Source organism: Oncorhynchus tshawytscha, linkage group LG30, assembly GCF_018296145.1.
Source record: "Oncorhynchus tshawytscha isolate Ot180627B linkage group LG30, Otsh_v2.0, whole genome shotgun sequence".
Classification (NCBI taxonomy): domain Eukaryota; kingdom Metazoa; phylum Chordata; class Actinopteri; order Salmoniformes; family Salmonidae; genus Oncorhynchus; species Oncorhynchus tshawytscha.
The window spans coordinates 34,968,159-34,988,831 of record NC_056458.1 but is presented as its reverse complement, the minus strand read 5'-3'; the positions used below and the strand labels follow the sequence as shown (position 1 = coordinate 34,988,831).

The 20,673-nt window shown below is 43.7% G+C and overlaps 1 protein-coding gene across 2 annotated transcripts; it reads left to right on the top strand.

Moving 5' to 3' along the window:
- The first annotated feature begins 167 nt into the window (after nt 1-167).
- dtx2 (deltex 2, E3 ubiquitin ligase) lies at nt 168-19,667 on the top strand. 2 transcript variants are annotated; one of them, XM_024393601.2, is made up of 9 exons: nt 168-1,157; nt 1,767-2,352; nt 9,613-9,671; nt 11,430-11,600; nt 13,084-13,145; nt 14,344-14,505; nt 15,786-15,947; nt 16,891-16,980; nt 18,568-19,667. In XM_024393601.2, exons 1-9 carry the CDS (start codon nt 848-850, stop codon nt 18,832-18,834), a joined length of 1,869 nt encoding a protein of 622 aa, XP_024249369.1. In that variant the 5' UTR covers nt 168-847; the 3' UTR covers nt 18,835-19,667. The 2 variants fall into 2 exon arrangements, with proteins under 2 accessions (XP_024249369.1, XP_024249370.1); XM_024393602.2 differs by lacking the exon at nt 11,430-11,600.
- The last annotated feature ends 1,006 nt before the right edge of the window (nt 19,668-20,673 follow it).

Sequence of the window (20,673 nt, the reverse complement as noted above, 5' to 3'; positions counted from 1 at the left end):
TGATAATGCACTTTTAGTGTTAAGTGCTGTTTGAAAAGGCCACATGAAATGTCTGCCTGTTTTGGTGGGATGGAATTTTGGCCTGTGTAGTGACATCACCAGGCAGTAAATTAGTTAATAGACCAATAAGAAAGAGAGTTCCAAAGCTTTCTGCCAATGACAGCTAGTTGTCAGTTTTCCCCTCACCACTCTCAGCAGTCCTAGCTAAATTGTTGCTTGAGAAATTGCTATTTGTGTTTGTTTTTGACCATTTTAATTGAAAACAATCACAGTAAGGTACTTAATTGTTACCCAGAAATTATTTGATATTGAGGTAAAAACGGCTGCATTGGAGCTTTAAAAATACAATGATGTGCGCATGTCGTCATTTGCCAAGCAACGATTGTTCCGACTGTTTGGTTTATCTGTGGTTTGCGTAGCTAGCCAGTTTGAGTTTGTTGGAATGCAATGATTTGTAAGCTAGCATAGCTCAATATATTTCCGCATCTAAAGATTTATTGCTTCGCAAGGTTTGCCAAAATGCTTTTAAACAATTTGCTTGAGTGTTTGCCGCCTGACCTCGAATCAGTCTTGTAAAAATGGGTCATTTTAATAATCCAAGCAAGCTAACTTTAGCTACATCTTGCAAATTGAAGATGTTTTGCTAGCTAGCTAACTTAGTTAGGTTTGATCGCTACAATTTATTGATAGGGTAGCTGCAGGGTGTCCTGTAGTTTGGCAAAGTGTTAAAACGTGTTTTGTCATCTGACTTAGCTTCTTAGCCTAGCTTGCTACGTTAGCTGAATTAGCTAGCATCAGCTTTTTCTATCGTTTACTGAATTTGACGTATCGCTACTATCTGTAAAATATGGCTACTGCCTCTAGCTCATGTGTGGGGATAAATGGGTCTAGGAATGGACCCTCTCTCTCTACACCGACATTGGTAGCACCTGGACAATCTCAGCCTATGGTCGTTGTATGGGAATGGCAGGATGATCTTGGCTTCTGGCGACCATATAGCGGCCAGGTGAGCGGCTATATCGAACAATACTTCTCTCCGCGGGGACACAGAGGTGGGGGTCCGGGCTCCACCAGCATCAGCCTAGGACAATCCGATCCCAGTTTGTCGCCTTATCTCATAGACATACCAAGCTTGAACCAGTTCCGCCAAGATACAGGTAAGGGAATTAAGCCACTGGCACTGTGTGTGTGTGTGATGTAGCTAGCTAACAGTAGCTAGTTATTACATTTACAAATTAACTGAAGCTTTCGAGCTTTGTTGTATCCTAGCTAGCGCATCGTTAGTTAATTTACGTTAGCTAGCTGTTGTAGTTAGCCTCCAAAAACCAAAGATAATAGCATTGCTTATCTTGCTAACATCTATAGCGAACAGTCTTGTTGTTTTCCAGCGATGTCAATGTTTTCTTTGGGTAACTAGTTGGGTAGCTGGCTAACTCGAAAACGAACGTGACAGACAGGATAGTAGGCAGTGATACAGCCAAGTCTCTTGGTTGGAAAGTGGGGCGGATTGGACAAGTCCAAATGTCCTTTGACACCTGCAGCCTGTGATACAAACTTGTCCAGGAAAAGGGAGAAAAACAGCAGGAAGTCTTCTCAATAGCACAGGATGTGGAGTGTAATGCTTAGCTGACATTATGAAGGCACACCACTCGGTACTAGACTATAATACACAGTTAGACATTCACTGACATGTGACGTCTACTGCAAAATGTTCTGTGCAAGGCACCTTTACCTCTAAGTATGAATTCACTGTGTTATCTTTCCAGGGAAAACGCGGTCTGTACGCCGTCAATTGTTTGCCCAGTCCTCAGGCTTGGGTAGCGGAGTATATTGGGAGTGGGCAAATGACGAAGGAGGATGGACTCCGTACGAGACTCGCACTTCTATTCTACTAGAACACAGCTACCTGGCACGGCAGGCCACTGCGGATATGGCCTCACATGGCTATAACTACATAGTGGACCTCACAGCGCTGGCCCAGGTCAACAAGGCCACAGGCTTCAGGCGGCAGGTCCGACGGCAGGGTAACTTCCCCTACCCGCTGGCGTCTGGCGCCTCCGTCATCCACTCGGGCCCGGCTTGCTCCTGCCACCAGTGTCTGAGCCACAGCTGCACTGGCCCCATGCCCAGCCGTTCACGCCACTCCTTCTCCTCTGGGCAGCTGAGCCGGCCCAGCTTCCAGGGCCCCAGCAGGGCGGCTGGAGCTCACCCCACCTCGGTGTACTCGCCCTACCCCAGGAGGCCTCTTTCTGTGGGGGGAATGGCGTGGGGTGGTCCCTGGCCCCCGACACCCTCCGCAAGTCAGTTCCCTGGACCTCCACTGTCTTACCCTACCAGTGGCAATGGCTTAAGGTATGTTGGCTTTGTTTGAACAGTCATTGTTGTCTAATTTAGCAGCTTATCAATTTATACTACCCACTTGAGTAACTCTATGCGCTGATTTTTTTACATTTAATTTTTATTTTATTTAACCTGGTAGGCCAGTTGAGAGCAAGTTCTCATTTACAACTGCGACCTGGCCAAGATAAAGCAAAGCAGTGCGACTGAACAACAACACAGAGTTACACATGGAATAAACAAACATACAGTCAATAACACAATAGAAAAGTCTATATACAGTGTGTGCAAATGAGAAGATTAGAGAGGTAAGGCAATAAATAGACAATTTAGCAATTATACACTGGACTGATGTGCAGAAGCTGAATGTCCAAGTGGAGATACGGGTGCAAAGGAGCAAAAAAAAAAAAATAAGAGTATGGGGATGAGGTAGTTGGATGGGCTGTTTACAGATGGACTATGTTCTGGTGCAGTGATCTGTGAGCTGTTCTGACAGCTGGTGCTTAAAGTTAGAGAGGGAGATATGGGTCTCCAGCAATTTAAAAAAAAAATTTTTTTGCAATTCTTTCATTGGTCATTGGCAGCAGAGAACTGGAAGGAAAGGCAGCCAAAGGAAGAATTGGCTTTGGGGATGACCAGTGAAATATACTTTCTGGAGCGTGTGCTGCTATGGTGACCAGTGAGCTGAGAATAGGCGGGGTTTTACCTAGCAAAGACTTATAGATGACCTGGAGCCATTGGGTTTGGTGGTGAATATGAAGCGAGGGCCAGCCAACGATAGCATGCAGGTCACAGTGGTGGGTATTATATGGGGCTTTGGTGGCAAAACGAATGGCCCTGTGATAGACTACATCCAATTTGCTGAGTAGAGTGTTGGAGGCTATTTTGTAAATTGCATTGTCGAAGTCAAGGATCGGTAGGATAGTCTGTTTTACGAGGGTAGGTTTGGCAGCATGAGTGAAGGATGCTTTGTTGCGAAACAGGAAGGCAATTCTAGATTTAATTTTGGATTGGAGATGCTTTTTTAATTTTATTTCACCTTTATTTAACCAGGTAGGCTAGTTGAGAACAAGTTCTCATTTGCAACTGCGACCTGGCCAAGATAAAGCATAGCAGTGTGAGCAGACAACACAGAGTTACACATGGAATAAACAATTAACAAGTCAATAACACAGTAGAAAACAAAGGGGGGAGTCTATATACAATGTGTGCAAAAGGCATGAGGAGGTAGGCGAATAATTACAATTTTGCAGATTAACACTGGAGTGATAAATGATCAGATGGTCATGTACAGGTTGAGATATTGGTGTGCAAAAGAGCAGAAAAGTAAATAAATAAAAACAGTATGGGGATGAGGTAGGTGAAAATGGGTGGGCTATTTACCAATAGACTATGTACAGCTGCAGCGATCGGTTAGCTGCTCAGATAGCTGATGTTTGAAGTTGGTGAGGGAGATAAAAGTCTCCAACTTCAGCGATTTTTGCAATTCGTTCCAGTCACAGGCAGCAGAGTACTGGAACGAAAGGCGGCCAAATGAGGTGTTGGCTTTAGGGATGATCAGTGAGATACACCTGCTGGAGCGCGTGCTACGGATGGGTGTTGCCATCGTGACCAGTGAACTGAGATAAGGCGGAGCTTTACCTAGCATGGACTTGTAGATGACCTGGAGCCAGTGGGTCTGGCGACGAATATGTAACGAGGGCCAGCCGACTAGAGCATACAAGTCGCAGTGGTGGGTGGTATAAGGTGCTTTAGTGACAAAACGGATGGCACTGTGATAGACTGCATCCAGTTTGCTGAGTAGAGTGTTGGAAGCCATTTTGTAGATGACATCGCCGAAGTCGAGGATCGGTAGGATAGTCAGTTTTACTAGGGTAAGCTTGGCGGCGTGAGTGAAGGAGGCTTTGTTGCGGAATAGAAAGCCGACTCTTGATTTGATTTTCGATTGGAGATGTTTGATATGAGTCTGGAAGGAGAGTTTGCAGTCTAGCCAGACACCTAGGTACTTATAGATGTCCACATATTCAAGGTCGGAACCATCCAGGGTGGTGATGCTAGTCGGGCATGCGGGTGCAGGCAGCGATCGGTTGAAAAGCATGCATTTGGTTTTACTAGCGTTTAAGAGCAGTTGGAGGCCACGGAAGGAGTGTTGTATGGCATTGAAGCTTGTTTGGAGGTTAGATAGCACAGTGTCCAGGACGGGCCGGAAGTATATAGAATGGTGTCGTCTGCGTAGAGGTGGATCAGGGAATCGCCCGCAGCAAGAGCAACATCATTGATATATACAGAGAAAAGAGTCGGCCCGAGAGTTGAACCCTGTGGCACCCCCATAGAGACTGCCAGAGGACCGGACAGCATGCCCTCCGATTTGACACACTGAACTCTGTCTGCAAAGTAATTGGTGAACCAGGCAAGGCAGTCATCCGAAAAACCGAGGCTACTGAGTCTGCCGACAAGAATATGGTGATTGACAGAGTCGAAAGCCTTGGCAAGGTCAATGAAGACGGCTGCACATGCTTAATGTGAGTCTGGAAGGAGAGTTTACAATCTAACCAGACAATTTTATTTGAAGTTGTCCACATATTCTATTCATAAGTCAGAACCATCCAGAGTAGTGATGCTGGGCGGGCAGGTGCGGGCAGCGATCGGTTGACGAGCACTAATTAAACATAGCCTACTGTTAGGGGCTCTGACATTGAGGATGCGTCTACATAGGCAGTCCAATTCTGATAATTTGCCCAATTAGTGGCAAAGATCAGAATTGGACTGTTTGCGTAAATGCATACTTAAACCAAATTGTTTTGAATAGATTTATTTCTGTTTTAAAATTTTATGTTGAGCTATTTGCATTATTAGCACTTGCTGCAACAAACTGTTTTCCTTACACAACTTGCCGTCCGGCTTGTTCTATGTATGTTGTGAATTGCTTTAACATGCACGGGCTCTCTGCTAATTACCCTACAGGTTTTTTTTTCTTGTTCTTCCCCTGCAGAATGTAAGAATATCGTGGTGGGCTGCCACTACGTTGAGACATTAACTTTGGAGTTCCTTAACGGAGTTACTCCATCATATGGTGCTGTTTTGTTTTCTGCTTGGATATTAAACCGGCTAGGTAATATTGTAGTTGGCATAATTTAAAACCCATTAAATCAAAACCATTACCTGGTTGCTGTTTTTTTATTTTATTTTGTCTGTCTGTTTTTCCCACATGGGTCTTCACTGTTTTTTGCAGAGGTACTGGGTAATTTATCCCTCACCAGGTTCCTATTCCTCCAAGTGGAGGATTCCCCCTCCTGCCCCATCGCCTCATGCTGAGGAACGAAAGCGGGGAGGGGCACAGCGTGTGGTGGAGAAACAGCCTGCAATCGTCACCGCCATAGGGACGTGGCGCCAGAGGTCTGCACACCCTTCCTCTGCCACTTCTGCTGATCTCACAGGGAAAAGTGGGAGGAGTGTGTGTGGAGTACCCATGGGTGTTGTCCACAATGCTTAAGGGGTACTGACTCCAATTCCGTTGCCGGCCTCCATCTTTCAGGGGCTTTCTTGTCACCACAGTGGCCGACCCACTGAAGAAAACCCTGCGGCTGGAGATCTCCTCACTCCTGGACAAGGGTGCCATCCACTTTCAAAGGGACGGCTTACGAATTCATGGTTCTTCCCTTCGGTCTCTCTTTGGCACCCCACACTTTCCAAGTGCATGGATGCTGTCCTTGCACCTCTCACATCCTGAGGGTTGTTGATCGTCAATTACCTGGACGATTGGCTGGTTTGTGCCGCAATGAGGACCCAGGTCTTGTCAGACAGACATGCTCCTGACCCACATCGGTGGGCTGGGCATTACTGCAAACAACAAGAGTTGTCTGACGCACACCCAGAGGGTGGCCTTCATTGGCATGGAACTGGACTCAGTCCTCTTGAGAGCACGCCTGTCCACCAGAAGGGTTCAGGCGATCAAGACCACTTTCGACAGGTGCCTGTGGTATCCGCCCTAACCTGCCAACTCCTGTTGGGCTTGCTGATGGCGGGCCTCATTGCTGATTCCCCTGGGCCTGCTCCATCTCTGGCCTCTTCAATGGTGGTTCAACTCCCATTGGCTGCACCCGAAGCGCCACCGCCAGCTGCGAGTGACCACGCAGTGCCTCAGGGCATTGAGGTGGCGATGTCATTCTTTACTCTGAGGTGGGGTGGAGATTCTGAGATTGTGCCACCGTTCAGCACAGACGTCTCCCAGATTGGCTGGGGGGGTGTGACCAAGGGCAGGTCTGCTGTCGACTACCCCCTTGGAGCGGCAGGCACATCTATACACTAGAGCTATGAGCTGTACTGCTGGCCCTTCAGTCTTTCCTTGTACATCTCAAGTGAAGACATGTCCGTTCTCACCAGGACAACACCCATAGTGGTGGCTTACACGGGAGCTCCTTCTCTGGGCTCAGGAACATCTAGCATCTCTACGTGCACGTACCTGGCATCCTGAATGAGTGCGGGCCAGCCACCATGGGACTGGAGCCTACATCCCCAGGTGGCGCAGCACTACTGAGAGGAGTGCCCCTCGCTGAAATCTGTGCCGCAGCCAGCTGGGCTTCATCTTGCACCTTTGCTATGTGGCACCTCCCTCTGCGGTTGATTCGGCGGTCCTGGGTGTCGCTTCCCCTTCCGGGGACATCTTCCCGGGACACCCCTTCCACATTGACGCCCCCTGTGTGTCATCCCGGGCTAGGACTTTGCCCCTGGCTGGCCATGTCCCTCTAGCACCAACTATATCTGTTACGGGTATACAGTGGGGCAAAAAAAGTATTTAGTCAGCCACCAATTGTGCAAGTTCTCCCACTTAAATATGAGGCCTGTCATTTTCATCATAGGTACACTTCAACTATGACAGACAAAATGAGAAAAAAAATCCAGAGAATCACATTGAAGGATTTTTAATGAATTTATTTGCAAATTATGGTGGAAAATAAACTTTCGTTGTTGACCAAATACTTATCTCAATACTTATACCCTTTGTTGGCAATGACAAAGGTGAAGACTTACAGAAAACATTTGACAAGGTTTTCACACACTGTTGCTGGTATTTTGGCCCATTCCTCCATGCAGATCTCCTCTAGAGCAGTGATGTTTTGGGGTTGTTGCTGGGCAACACGGACTTTCAACTCCCTCCAAAGATTTTCTATGGGGTTGATCTTGAGACTGGCTAGGCCACTCCAGGACCTTAATGCTTCTTACGAAGCCATTCCTTTGTTGCCCGGGCAGTGTGTTTCGGATCATTGTCATGCTGAAAGACCCAGCCACGTTTCATCTTCAATGCCCTTGCTGATGGAAGGAGGTTTTCACTCAATCTCACGATACATGGCCCCATTCATTCTTTCCTTTACACGGATCAGTCGTCCTGGTCCCTTTGCAGAAAAACAGCCCCAAAGAATGATTTTCCACCCCCATGCTTCACAGTAGGTATGGTGTTCTTTGGATGCAACTCAGCATTCTTTGTTCTCCAAACATGACGAGTTGAGTTTTTACCAAAAAGTTATATTTTGGTTTCATATGACATTCTCCCAATCTTCTGGATCATCCAAATGCTCTCTAGCAAACTTCAGACGGGCCTGGACATGTACTGGCTTAAGCAGGGGACACGTCTGGCACTGCAGGATTAGAGTCCCTGGCGGTGTAGTGTGTTACTGATGGTAGGCTTTGTTACTTTGGTCCCAGCTCCAGCTCTCTGCAGGTCATTCACTAGGTCCCCCTGTGTGGTTCTGGGATTTTTGCTCACTGTTCTTGTGATCATTTTGACCCCACGGGGTGAGATCTTGCGTGGAGCCCCAGATCGAGGGAGATTATCAGTGGTCTTGTATGTCTTCCATTTCCTAATAATTCCTCCCACAGTTGATTTCTTCAAACCAAGCTGCTTACCTATTGCAGATTCAGTCTTCCCAGCCTGGTGCAGGTCTACAATTTTGTTTCTGGTGTCCTTTGACAGCTCTTTGGTCTTGGTCATAGTGGAGTTTGGAGTGTGACTGTTTGAGGTTGTGGACAGGTGTCTTTTATACTGATAAGTTCAAACAGGTGCCATTAATACAGGTAGTGGAGGACAGAGGAGCCTCTTAAAGAAGTTACAGGTCTGTGAGAGCCAGAAATCTTGCTTGTTTGTAGGTGACCAAATACTTATTTTTCCACCATAATTTGCAAATAAATTCATTAAAAATCCTACAATGTGATTTTCTGGATATAGTGAAACAACCTTTTTTGTATGTAACCACAGTTATGTGAGCTATATGGATCACTCCAATTCTCCACGGTGCTAGAGGTGCCTCAAAGATGTAGAGAACGTCTGTCGCGGCAATGGGGTGTACATATAGGGGCAGACCCCAGCCGTGACACAGGTGTACACTGGTGTAAATCTGTAAATCCTCACCTCGGATGTACACTACTGTTCAAAAGTTTCGGGTCCCTTAATTCTTGTTTTTGAAATAAAAGCAAACATTTTTTGTCCATTTTAAAATAACATCAAATTGATCAGAAATACAGTGTAGATAGACATTGATACTGTTGTAAATGACTGTAGCTGGAAACTGCTACTATTTAATGTATTATCTACATGGGCGTATAGAGACCAATTATCAGCAACCATCACTCCTGTCTTCCAATGGCTTGTTGTGTGAGCTAATCCAAGTTTATAATTTTAAGTAGTACACGGCATTGTACGAGATCTTCAGCTCCCTGACAATTTCTCGCATGGAATAGCTTTCGTTTCTCAGAACAAGAATAGACTGACGATTTTCAGATACTCAACTAATCTAAAGAAGGCCAGCTTTATTGCTTCTTTAATCGGAACAACAGTTTTCAGCTGTGCTGACATGATTGCAAAATGGTTATGAAATTATCAATTTGCCTTTTTTTAAATGATAAACATGGATTAGCTAACACAACGTACCATTGGAACACAGGAGTGATGGTTGCTGATAATGGGCCTCTGTAGATATTCCATAAAAAAACATCAGTTTCCTTCAACGGTAACAATGTCTACACTGTATTTCTGATCAATTTGATATTTTAATGGTCAAATGTGCTTTGATTTCAAAAACAAGGACATTTCTAAGTGACCCCAAACTTTTGAATGGTAGTGTATATATTTTAAGTAGCTCTCATGTAGAAAAGGTTGGAGACCCCTGATCTAGTGTGTTCAAACTTTCAGAGAACCGACCACATCAGTTTCTCACTTGTTTGCAGAAGCAATGGTGTATGGATTCATTAATGTCTGTTTTCCTGTTTCCTCTGCTGCAGTGTCCCCGCCATCCCTCTGCAACGGAATGGATCCACCAGTGTGAGCTCAGCCCTTGCAGGTAAAGCAGTCCCAAGCAATTCATCCAAATGTCCACCATGGTGGTACTACCTGTATTTTCAGTTACTATCAATGTGAATTGTAGTGGTTTGGATCAAGCATTGTTTTTCTTGGTGGTGATGGCAGAACTGTCTGCTCCATGAATTTTATACCTTGGTTTGAAAGTAACAGTAAAGAGTGTTGCGTGTCTACACTGACACGTTATCTTCTGAGTGTGTCTGTTCGGGGGCAAAACTTCAGCCAAATATGTGGCCTATAGCAAGCTAAAGTCTTAACAAAGACGGCTGATACACCAGAAATGGTCTACACATTCGACTGGACTGTTCAGCAACCGTGGTTTAGTAAGCTTATCTCATAGACTTGACAGATTTTAGAGGCACACCTTTTTGTTTATCTGTTATTAAAGCAGCGCTACAATTTTTTTTTGTGTGTGATTTCATGGCAGTGACCATAGCTCCTGTCGGTGGTGGGAAAGTAATTTGTGTGTCTCTGGACAGCTGGCCTATCGCTGTACATAATCTCCACAGACCAGGCCCTGTTTTGCTCTGGTCGTTTGCCCTCCCACGATGGCGTTTGTTTTCCAATGTAGTCTTGTGTTTGGGGTTTTGATTTTGATTTGATTTAGTGAAAAGGGGTTACTTTATTTTGTATTTTACCCCCTTCTCCCCAATTTTGATATTGTCTTATCGCAGCAACTCCCCTATGGGCTTGGGAGGTGAAATTTGAGTCATGCGTCCTCCGAAACATGACCTGCCAAACTGCTTAACACCTGCTCGCCTAACCCGGAAGCCAGCCGCAGCGATGTGTCGGAGGAAACACTGTTCACCTGACGACCTAGGTCAGCCTGCAGGCGCCCGGCCTGCCAGGAGTCGCTAGAGCGCGATGAGTCATGTAAAGCCCCCCCCCCCCTGCCTATGGGACTCCCGATCACTGCCGGTTGTGATACTACCCGGGATCAAACCCGGGTCTGTAGTGACGCCTCAGTGCCTTAGACTGCTGCGCCACTCAGGAGGCCCAGATCACTTTTTTTAAAATTTTCGTTACTCCTAGAGTGGTGGTGGTGGTTTCATCCAAACTTTTTTTTTTTTGCTGGTTATTTAGGAATGTCCAGAATCTCATTGTGTAAAAAGCTAAACTGCTAGCTAAAACCTTTTTTTTTTTTGAGAGGACTATGCCGTTGAGCCAGCAGATAGGCTAGCAATGGATACTGACAGCAATTCAGCTTCTTTTGTTAGTGACTGTTCAAAAGGTTGATGAGCCATGATCTGTGAGGAACACATTTGTGCTGAAATGTTTTGTGGAGGGTTAATGTGATGTTAATTTGACAGTTTCTGAAGATTTTGCTTTGGCATATTTTTATTTTATTTTTTTACATTTCATGAAATTACTCCAATATAAAAATTACACAATACCATGTAGTATTGAGGCAGAACCGAACAATAGCCCTTTTTAAAAGGAAATCAATTACAGAGCTGCAATAAATGCACTTCATCATATCAGCCCACATTTTACTAGGCAAACACATGTTATTTACTATATAAATCCTGATGACTTATTATTCCTGAATCTGACGTTATCTAGCCATACCAAGCTGGAAGCACCTACCAAACTTCCCAATATAATGCCCTCTTGTCCATGAGTAAGTCACCCCCCCCTTAGTCACTCACTGCTTTATCCACCATGTCTCATCTGTTTGGTTTCTCCTCCCCTGACTGACCCCACCCCCTCTGCATGTCTCCCCGGGGCCCTCTCACTCCAGGCATGGCCTCCATTTTGATGTCAGCAGTGGGACTCGGCGTGCGCTTCACGAGTGCCCCCCTCCCGCACCCCTCCTCCGTTCCTCCTCCCCCCAGCAGCACCAGCAGGCCCGCAGGCTCCAAAACTCACAGCAGCAGCTCGGTTAGGAGGGCAAAGAGGCAGCACAGGACAGGTAGCTACGCCACCTTCCCCCACCAACTCCCCATTGGCTTGCATCCAGCTCTGTGCTTCGTCACATCCAATGCTTTCCATCGTTGTTATCCCAAATCCCTAAGTTAGAATATTTGGCTTGTTATGCATGTTGATATTTTTTATGTGCCTTGTGGTTAAAAACGAATGCCTGCCTTGTGAAACCTTGGAGATGTCCAAGCCAGTAATTCCTATTCTCACTCAGTTTTAGGATCTCACTATTCAATACACAATTCTTAGAATCAATGGGAGTGGTGGGGGGAAACTGAAATCTACTGGGTTTGACTTTACTTAAAGGTGGTTTGCCAAAAAACATAGACATTGCACGGTGTCCCTATCACTCCCATTGACTTTCAGCTTTTTGTCGTGGCTGTTTAAAGAAACCTGAACCATCGATTTACATTTTCTCCTGGTGCACACTACTTTCAGGGTAAGGAACCTTCTATCAATAAATTGTAAAAATATCAAACTTATCCTTTTAAAATCAAATATTGTGTTCTTAACCTGAATCAAAGGCACTGTTTTTAGATTTTCTGCAGGCTTGTATAGCTTTTTATTTTTCCTTTTACGTGTGCTCTCTTCTATCGCATTCCAATGCTCACTTTCACTGTAAGAATCATTTGCTAATCTGACTCAATCATTCCTATCCTATCCATAAATCAGTGAGTTGTAATTGTTGCTTGGCAGTCGACAGTGTTCATTAGCTAACAGTGGTGTGAACTAGGCCCTAATCTTGCTGTTTGGTTACAAAGGTTGCAGCTCAAAACAGAACCCCTAAACTCAATGCTGAGTTGCTGACATACCTTGTAGCTGTTCCAGAACAGACTGATACTCACACATCATCTAACAATGAAGCTTCATCCCAAATGGCTCCCTATTCCCCATAGTGCACTGATTTTGAACAGAGCCCTATGTTGTGAATAGGGTGTTATTTGGGACACATCAGCCCCTAACTAAGGAAGAGTATGCTTTTGGTACATTGGTGGACATAAGTGTCAATCTCTAACCCTCTCCTCTCCCATTCATCCACAACTGTCATGCATTAATACTGTGTGCCTCAATCTGTCAACTCATGTTACATCTTTGAGCAGTGCTTTTGTATGGTACAGATTTGCCAACGAAGCCGGCCAAAAGTTTGAGCTGCAGTGAAGTGTAGGCTACATCTGCAGGATGAGTCGGTGAATTGCCAGTGTGTTAACTATATGCTATAAAATTGCAATTTTTTTTTGGGGGGGGTGAACATAATGTGTTCAATAGCAAACTGCAAAACAACTAGGCTACCACTAGTTTCCACTGAAATGGTTTAAAAAAGCAATACTAAAGAAACGTTTTTTATTTAATTTCTTATTATAATCCCTCCTGTGTTGTCGTATGTCCTGTCTGTAAATTGAGGGCCTGAGTGTGTTTTTTTTCTGTCTGGTGGGCGTCTCTCCAACCCTGTTCATTGTCCGCTGTCCCCCCCCCAGCCCAGAAACCAGAGGATGTCATTCACCGCTACATGGAGGAAGTGGCCTCTGCTCAAGACGAGGTACGCATTTCAATGTCAAAGATCCCCTCCTCCCTCGCCTCTTTCTATTGGTGTGGGGTGAAGTTGCCCCTAGATGCTTATCTTTGGTCATTTTAGCATGTTCCCCACTAATGGTTAAGGTTAGGTTTCCACTAGATCTGTACCTAGGAAAACTTCTCCCTGCCCTCTTTACTCAACACTCACGGAAGAAGGGCTCTTGCAGGAGAATCAGTCATGTTTCCTCGTTCTGGTACACTGAATCACGGTAGGCATGAAATAAACTATATGTAAACAAAAGCAGGTATAGTTCATCTCAGATCTTTTGAAACCATTTTGTGAAGATGATTCATTCATATGACACAGGTGATTTAAAAAATATATTTTTTTTTTTATACTAAACCACTTTGTATTGAAGAAACATTTTATTTTGCAGAGAAAGTGCAATATGCAAGTTGAAAGAAATATGATTGCTCTAAAATGAACACAGGTTATTTCTAAAGTAGTTTGAACAAGCCAACTGCGGTTTAATAAACAATACTCCACCCATATCACCAAGTCATCCCAACCTCAATTTATAGACTCATGATATAATATCATATACAGATCCTGTCATTCTTTTTATCATGTAATTACATGTACAGCATAACCTGGGGTGAAAGTAGGTATGGTCTGGTACAGATTCTCAGCAAATGAACTAAGATGCTATTACACCCTCATGTATTACTACTACGTGAAAAATGTGCGAATGGACTCCAAAATGCGGTGTGGTTTGTTGAGCACAGAATTGTTTGCCAAGGCAGCGATGACTGACTGAGGTGAGCAGGGACAGCAGTGGAGGCATCAATCATTTAAGGCTTCAAGTGAAGACCGAATGACAATCGCTGAATGTCATTAGGCCTACACTTTTTGATGTTTTATAACCATGTCTCTTTCCATTTATCAAATGGAGGTTGCACAGTGAAATGTTTGGATGCTTGAGTTATTTGAGTGGATGAACGTGCACAGGTAGCCTACATGAGTCTTTTGAAGTGCTTTGTTTGACAAACTGATGACAACATGACTGGTTTATGCCACATTTAAATTAACTCTTAAATGGCAAATCTTTTACTTTTAGGACCATAAATGTATTGCCCGTGCAAATGTGTGTACAGACATCTGTGTAACGGGAAGAAATTAAATCTATTTTCACACCTTTAATATATTGTCCCTGTGGTTTTAGGACTGCATGATCTGTATGGACCGGCTGTCGTGTCCGTCGGATTACGCCGTGGCGTCCGAGGGAGCACAATCCATCCCACCCGGCGCTGTGGGAAAGTTCACCAAGTGTGGACACACCTTGCACATGCTCTGCATGCTTGCCATGTACAACAATGGAACCAAGGTGGGCGCCACAGAGATCCTAATGATGACTTTCAAATGTAATTCAATGGCTTGATGTCTTGAGCCCACATATTGTCCTGAAAAGACATTAACGTAAAGTAAGACTTAAGAAACTATAAAGGCATGTACTTGCTTTTTATTTATTTTACCAGTTAAGTTGACTGAACACGTTCTCATTTATAGCAATGACAATTTTTACAAAAAAAATTAAGACTTAATAGTTACAGTAATGAAGCATTATAACAAGCATTTCGCTACACTCGCATTAACATCTGCTAACCATGTGTATGTGACAAATAAAATTAGATTTGATAACTGCAGGCTAAAAGTTAAGTGTTACCCACAACATATCATAAAGATTATCCCATATGGTGAAATCAGGCTAACATTTTAGTTTATGGTGATATTCTTATACACTCAAGAAAATTGTGAACTCCAACAAACAGTGAGTCACATGGCTGTGGCTTGCTATATAAAGCAGACAGGCATCGAGGCATTCAGTTACTGTTCGGTTGAACTTTAGAATGGGCAAAACAAGTGACCTAAGCGACTTTGATCATGGTATGATCGTTGGTGTCAGGTGTGCTGGTTCCAGTATCTCAAACGACCAACCTCCTGAGCTTTTCACGCACGACAGTGTCTAGGGTTTACCAAGAATGGTGAGACAAACATTCCGTCAGCGGCAGTCCTGTGGGTGAAAACAGCTCATTGAGGAGAGGGGTTGAAGGCGAGTGGCAAGAATCGTGCGAACTAACAGGCAGTCCACAAACAGGCAACTAAGTGGTGTGCAGAACGGCATCTCGGAACGCACAACTCGTTGGTCCTTGTCACGGATGGGCTATTGCAGTAGATGACCACAATGGTTTGCACTCCTTCCAGCTAAAAACAAAAAGCGGCTCCAGTGGACATGTGATCACCAACACTGGACTACTGAACAGTGGAAAAACATTGCCTGTACCGATGAATCCCGGTTCCTGTTCCGTCATGCTGATGGCAGTCAGGATTTGGCATAAGCAGCAAGAGTTCATGGGCCCCATCCTGCCTAGTGTCAACGGTACAGGCTGGTGGTGTGATGCTATGAGTAATGTTTTCCTGGCACATGTTAGGGCCCTTGATATAAATTGTGAAACATTTGAATGCCATATCTAGTAGAGCCAAAGCCACGACGAATTCAAGTTGTTCTGGAGGAAATGGTTGTTCAGACCTGGTACTAGATTGGTGTACCTTATCAGTTGAGTGTAACCATTTTTAAAGAAAATCTGCGATTCTGTCTCCTTCCAGGATGGCAGCCTCCAGTGCCCGTCATGCAAGACAATCTATGGGGAGAAGACTGGGACTCAGCCCAAGGGCAAGATGGAGATCTATAGTATCGCACAGTCCCTCCCCGGCCACCCAGACTGTGGAACTATCCAGATAATTTACAGCATTCCCCCTGGGATACAGGTAGAGACACACACCACTCACTCATTAACACACTGACTGAGGTGGGCATATCTTAGTCCGGGCAGGTGTGCATGCAGGCTTTTGCTCCACCGAAGCAGTAACAAAAACGAGGCTTGCCACTATCCTAAGGTTCTTTCTGACTGAAACCATACCATTCAGATGTCTTTCAGACAAGGTGACTGAAAATGTTATGGTGTTTGATGCAAGAAACCACTTTACAAAATAAAATGCATTATTATTCCCATACCACTTATTACAGCGAATGACACAAATTATGCTACCCTCTGCCTATTGGCTACTTAGCTTATTCAAGCCGGTCTCAAAATACAACACTACCCCTTTATGACAAAAAAAGCTCTTTTCCAATATGTCCAGAAATGTACATGCTTTGTACTCTTGTTGGAAGCAATCACTCCCCTATTGCTGACTACAAATTTAGCTATAACTGGGCTAATAACTAACTAGCAAAGGATATGAACAAAATATGCATACGTGGCTACATGCAGCTCTTGCTTTGATCTCAAAACAACTGCATATACTCACGACCACAGCTGTATAAACAGTCCAGTTCAAAGTAAATGGCACAGATCCATATATGCCAATGGTCTTTCTGTATATAGGCCCACTGCAGCTCTTATTGTTTATGCCGCACTGGTTGTAGATTATGGGCTGAGTTGTGGGCAATAGAATCCTACTCCAATGCGTTGTGCCTACAACAGAATCTCTTGTAGTTTTTGTTTCGGTATGTTGCATTTAATGTGGCTATTGCGTTGATTCCATCACAATTGTCACGGTAAAGGGAAGCGTTGATGGTGTTAATAGGGAAACTCTAGAACATCAATGTTCTAATCTCGTGTTTCTCTCTGTTCTCCCCGGGGCTACTGCATGCACATTGACTGTAAATTGCTCTGGATAAATGACGAAATATTATTTCTCTCTCCAGGGTCCAGAGCACCCTAACCCGGGGCAGCCATACACCTGTAGAGGCTTCCCTCGCTTCTGCTTCCTCCCAGACAACGACAAGGGCCGAAAGGTAAGCAGCTAACACAGCCTCTATAGCAGAACGGACAGACTCTCTGCAAACAGAATCAAATACAAAAATAAGCGTTTCTTAAGACCACATAGTTCCTCTGTTTCAGGCCGCTTTCTTTCATTTGGTCTCTTATGAACATAGCCCCCTGACTCTGCTCTGCTTACGCAATCCTTGTATGTGATAAAAAATAGTCTGAAGTCTGATTATGCAGTTTCAGTAAAAATGCTGAGTGAGAGATTTAATAATGACATGTCTTCCTTGAAGTAGTGTGCCAATTCCTCAATACCATATTCATTTGATTTGCTACTCATTGCAACCAAATCTGCTACTCCAAATTGTTTTGTTGACTTAATTTATTGAATGCTTATTTACTGTACACTGAGGTAAATGTTATGCTGGGTATATTGATAATGCATCCCAATACATTTGCAAAGTAAATCAATTTCCATATCTGATCTCTCACTGTCAATGTGAAATCAAATGCACATACCTCTACTGTAACAGATAAAAAATACAGATTAACTTAAAGGAAAGTTCTTTATTTTCTAACTGAATGTCTTAGTAATATGTTGACAATTTGAGGGGTATAATATATCCTCACTTTGTATAAATTCCTCTGTCTGTTGTCTATTGCTAGCAGCACCATTTCACCAAGTCATATTCTTGGGATGTGTAAAATGTACATGGGCCTAATCACCTTCATTCGCTAACTCACACTTTTGCCAAATAGCTTCAGCCGGTTGTGCGACCTTTGCAAAGTTTGCTGTTGGATATCTATGGAGATCGTCAAATTACAATATTTTCTAGTTGTTCATCTTTTAGTTCTCATTAAATTTGTAAGAATGTACAATCAATAGGGGTACTTTTGACATTTATTTTTAATGATCTATTGTCACGCCCTGGTCTTAGTATTTTGTGTTTTCTTTATTTATTTGGCCAGGCCAGGGTGTGACATGGGTTTATTTTGTGTTGTGTTTATGTATGCGGGTTTTTTGTAGGTTTCGGGATTGTGGCTTAGTAGGGTTGTCTAGCATAGTCTATGGTTGCCAGAGGCGGTTCTCAATCAGAGGCAGGTGATTCTCGTTGTCTGATTGGGAACCATATTTAGGCAGCCATATTCTTTGAGTGTTTCGTGGGTGATTGTTCCTGTCTCTGTGTTTGTCACCAGATAGGCTGTATAGGTTTTCACGTTCTGTTTCTTGTTTTTGTATTATCGTGTTTATTCGTTTATTAAACATGTATCTAAATTATCACGCTGCATTTTGGTCCGACTCTCTTTCACCCGAAGAAAACCGTAACATCTATTCTTAATCTAAACACTACCCATATTTCAGAGCACATGTTAAGGTTTCAAATGACACCAAGACTGGCTTTGTAGCATCTATAATTGTAGGGTCTTAAATAAGACCACGGTAATGCCAAAATGTCCCAGTTCAATCAATTTCTTAATTGTTTTGCATACAGACTTCAAAGGTATGCCAAATATCCTTTCCCCAAAGGACGTTTCCATGGATTTGATTTCAGGAAGATCCAAAACATAAATGTGTGGAGCATGTCATCTCTAATTTCATTTTTATTTCACATCAGGTGCTTGAACTGCTGAAGGTAGCGTGGACGCGGCGCCTCATCTTCACAGTGGGCACGTCTAGCACCACGGGTGAGCCCGACACGGTGGTGTGGAATGAGATCCACCACAAGACTGAGATGATGTCCAACGTGTCAGGCCACGGCTACCCGGACCCCAACTATCTGGAAAATGTGCTGTCCGAGCTGTCCTCCCAGGGGGTGACCGACGACTGCCTGGTCAAACAGGAGGGCCCCAGCCAGGGAGGAGCGTCAAACTCTGGACTGTGAAACTGACCCTGAATCAGTTTCCTCATAATGTCACTACTTCAACAGAGAGAACATATTCACATTCCCACTTGGATGTTTTTTTTTTTTTAATCTTATTAAATATTCAATGCGAAGCAGATATGTCAGTGCAGTGTGCAGAATACTGCACATTCTGATAATGTGGGGTTTGTCGTGGACTTTATTTGCTGTAGTAGCGTTCCACCAGCTCTTGGTTTAGTCACCTGTTCCCTATATAGTAAACTACTTTTGACCAGGGTTCTGGTCAAACGTACTGCACTACATAGGGAATAGGGTGCCATTTTAGACACATCCCTTTTCTTGAAAAAAGTTATGTGCTTTTTTTTTTTTTTTTTTTTTTTTTTTTGGGGGGGGAGCAGCCTGATGTGTCGCACCTCTTGGCATGCTCCATGAAAGGTGGCAGCTCTTGCGTGGGAACACAGACGTCGGTAGCACTTTAGTTTTGACAGTGCATTTAATTAACACTTATAGTAATTACCAGGTTAATATGTGTGATTGTTTTTCAAATTGGTATATTATGCAAATACTTTAGTGATATTTCTCTTGAAAAGCAATGTAGGCCTACTTAGGCAAATCACTGTATACACAAACACATTAAATACTATACAAAATGGTAGCAAAGTGAGTACCTGCTTGATTGTGTTATAATGGGAGGGGGGAGAGAACTGTTTAATTGGTAATTTTCATATTTGTCAGTAATGAAAGCACTGTAAAGGAACAGATGTCTGTAAATGCCAGTTCATTAAGAAGCATAACATGGAACAGAAACTTCTCACTTTGCCTTTGGTTCAGCATAATATAAATATTTAAATGCATTAACCATTTGTAATATTTTTAGTTTGACCTAATTTGATGGGAAACACGTGGATGTGTAATGCACTCATGCTTAATGCAGACTAAGCTGGGCCTGTATTCACAAAGTAGCAGTGCTGATATTGATCAGGTCCTCCCTGGCCTATAATCTTATTCATTATCTAAGGCAAAACTCATCCAAGATCACCCCTCCTACTCTGATGCTTTATGAATATGGACCCTGATGCTTTGCTACACCCACTTAGAGCTACAGAGAAGTATGGAGACCTCCTTAAAGTTTAACTTTGGAAGCGTTTGTGCGTCTTGGAAAGCTTACAGGGACTCTTGACCTGAGGCCTATACTACGTACATTGTTTTGAGGAGTTGGCAAGGTAACTTTGGTCAGGTACCACGAAAGTGGCTCATCTTTGAGCCAGGTACATTTTTAAATGGCAACGAGTCCTTTTAGAACTAACCAGCTCCAGGGCAGGCTGTGTTCACATTGCCCTAAAAAAAGTGAACTGGGCTGTGGAATTCAAGCGAACTGAACTTTGACCAGCTCTTGATGGTCTGTTTGATTCTCTTCAGGGGCTCTTGAGGGGTCTGAGATCCTTTTGGAGAATTGCCTGGAAGTGGGAGGGGGGACCAAGTGTGAAAACACCCTTAGAAAACCTTGAGTAGATCTCACTTAAAAAGAGGAAGGGAAGTGCTAAGATTTCACTTCAATTGTAGTATAGGCCTACCCCCTCAGCTTTGCACTAGAATATTTAAAAACAGAACGACTACCACAGGTCAATTCACTTTCTCTGACAATCTGGACAAAATAGCATAGCCATCAAGAGCAGTCTGGATTTTTCTTTTTCGGCATGTTTAGGGTTTATTAACCTGGATCGTTCAATTCCACAGCACTGCTGTCCAACATCCAGTTAGGTGACATTTTACTCAGTATTCAGGTGTATGCAAGCATTTTGAAAATGTTCTCCGCAATAAAGAACTGATAAATGAATTCCATGTTACTCGTTTGTAGTG

What these genes read in the sequence shown, in the direction of transcription:
- dtx2 (XM_024393601.2), top strand. Translation starts at nt 848, where the DNA reads ATGGCTACTGCCTCTAGCTCATGTGTGGGGATAAATGGGTCTAGGAAT. An exon ending in CCAGTTCCGCCAAGATACAG is followed by an intron (nt 1,158 to 1,766) that starts GTAAGGGAATTA and finishes TTATCTTTCCAG; the next exon opens with GGAAAACGCGGTCTGTACGC. An exon ending in GCATTCCCCCTGGGATACAG is followed by an intron (nt 15,948 to 16,890) that starts GTAGAGACACAC and finishes TTCTCTCTCCAG; the next exon opens with GGTCCAGAGCACCCTAACCC.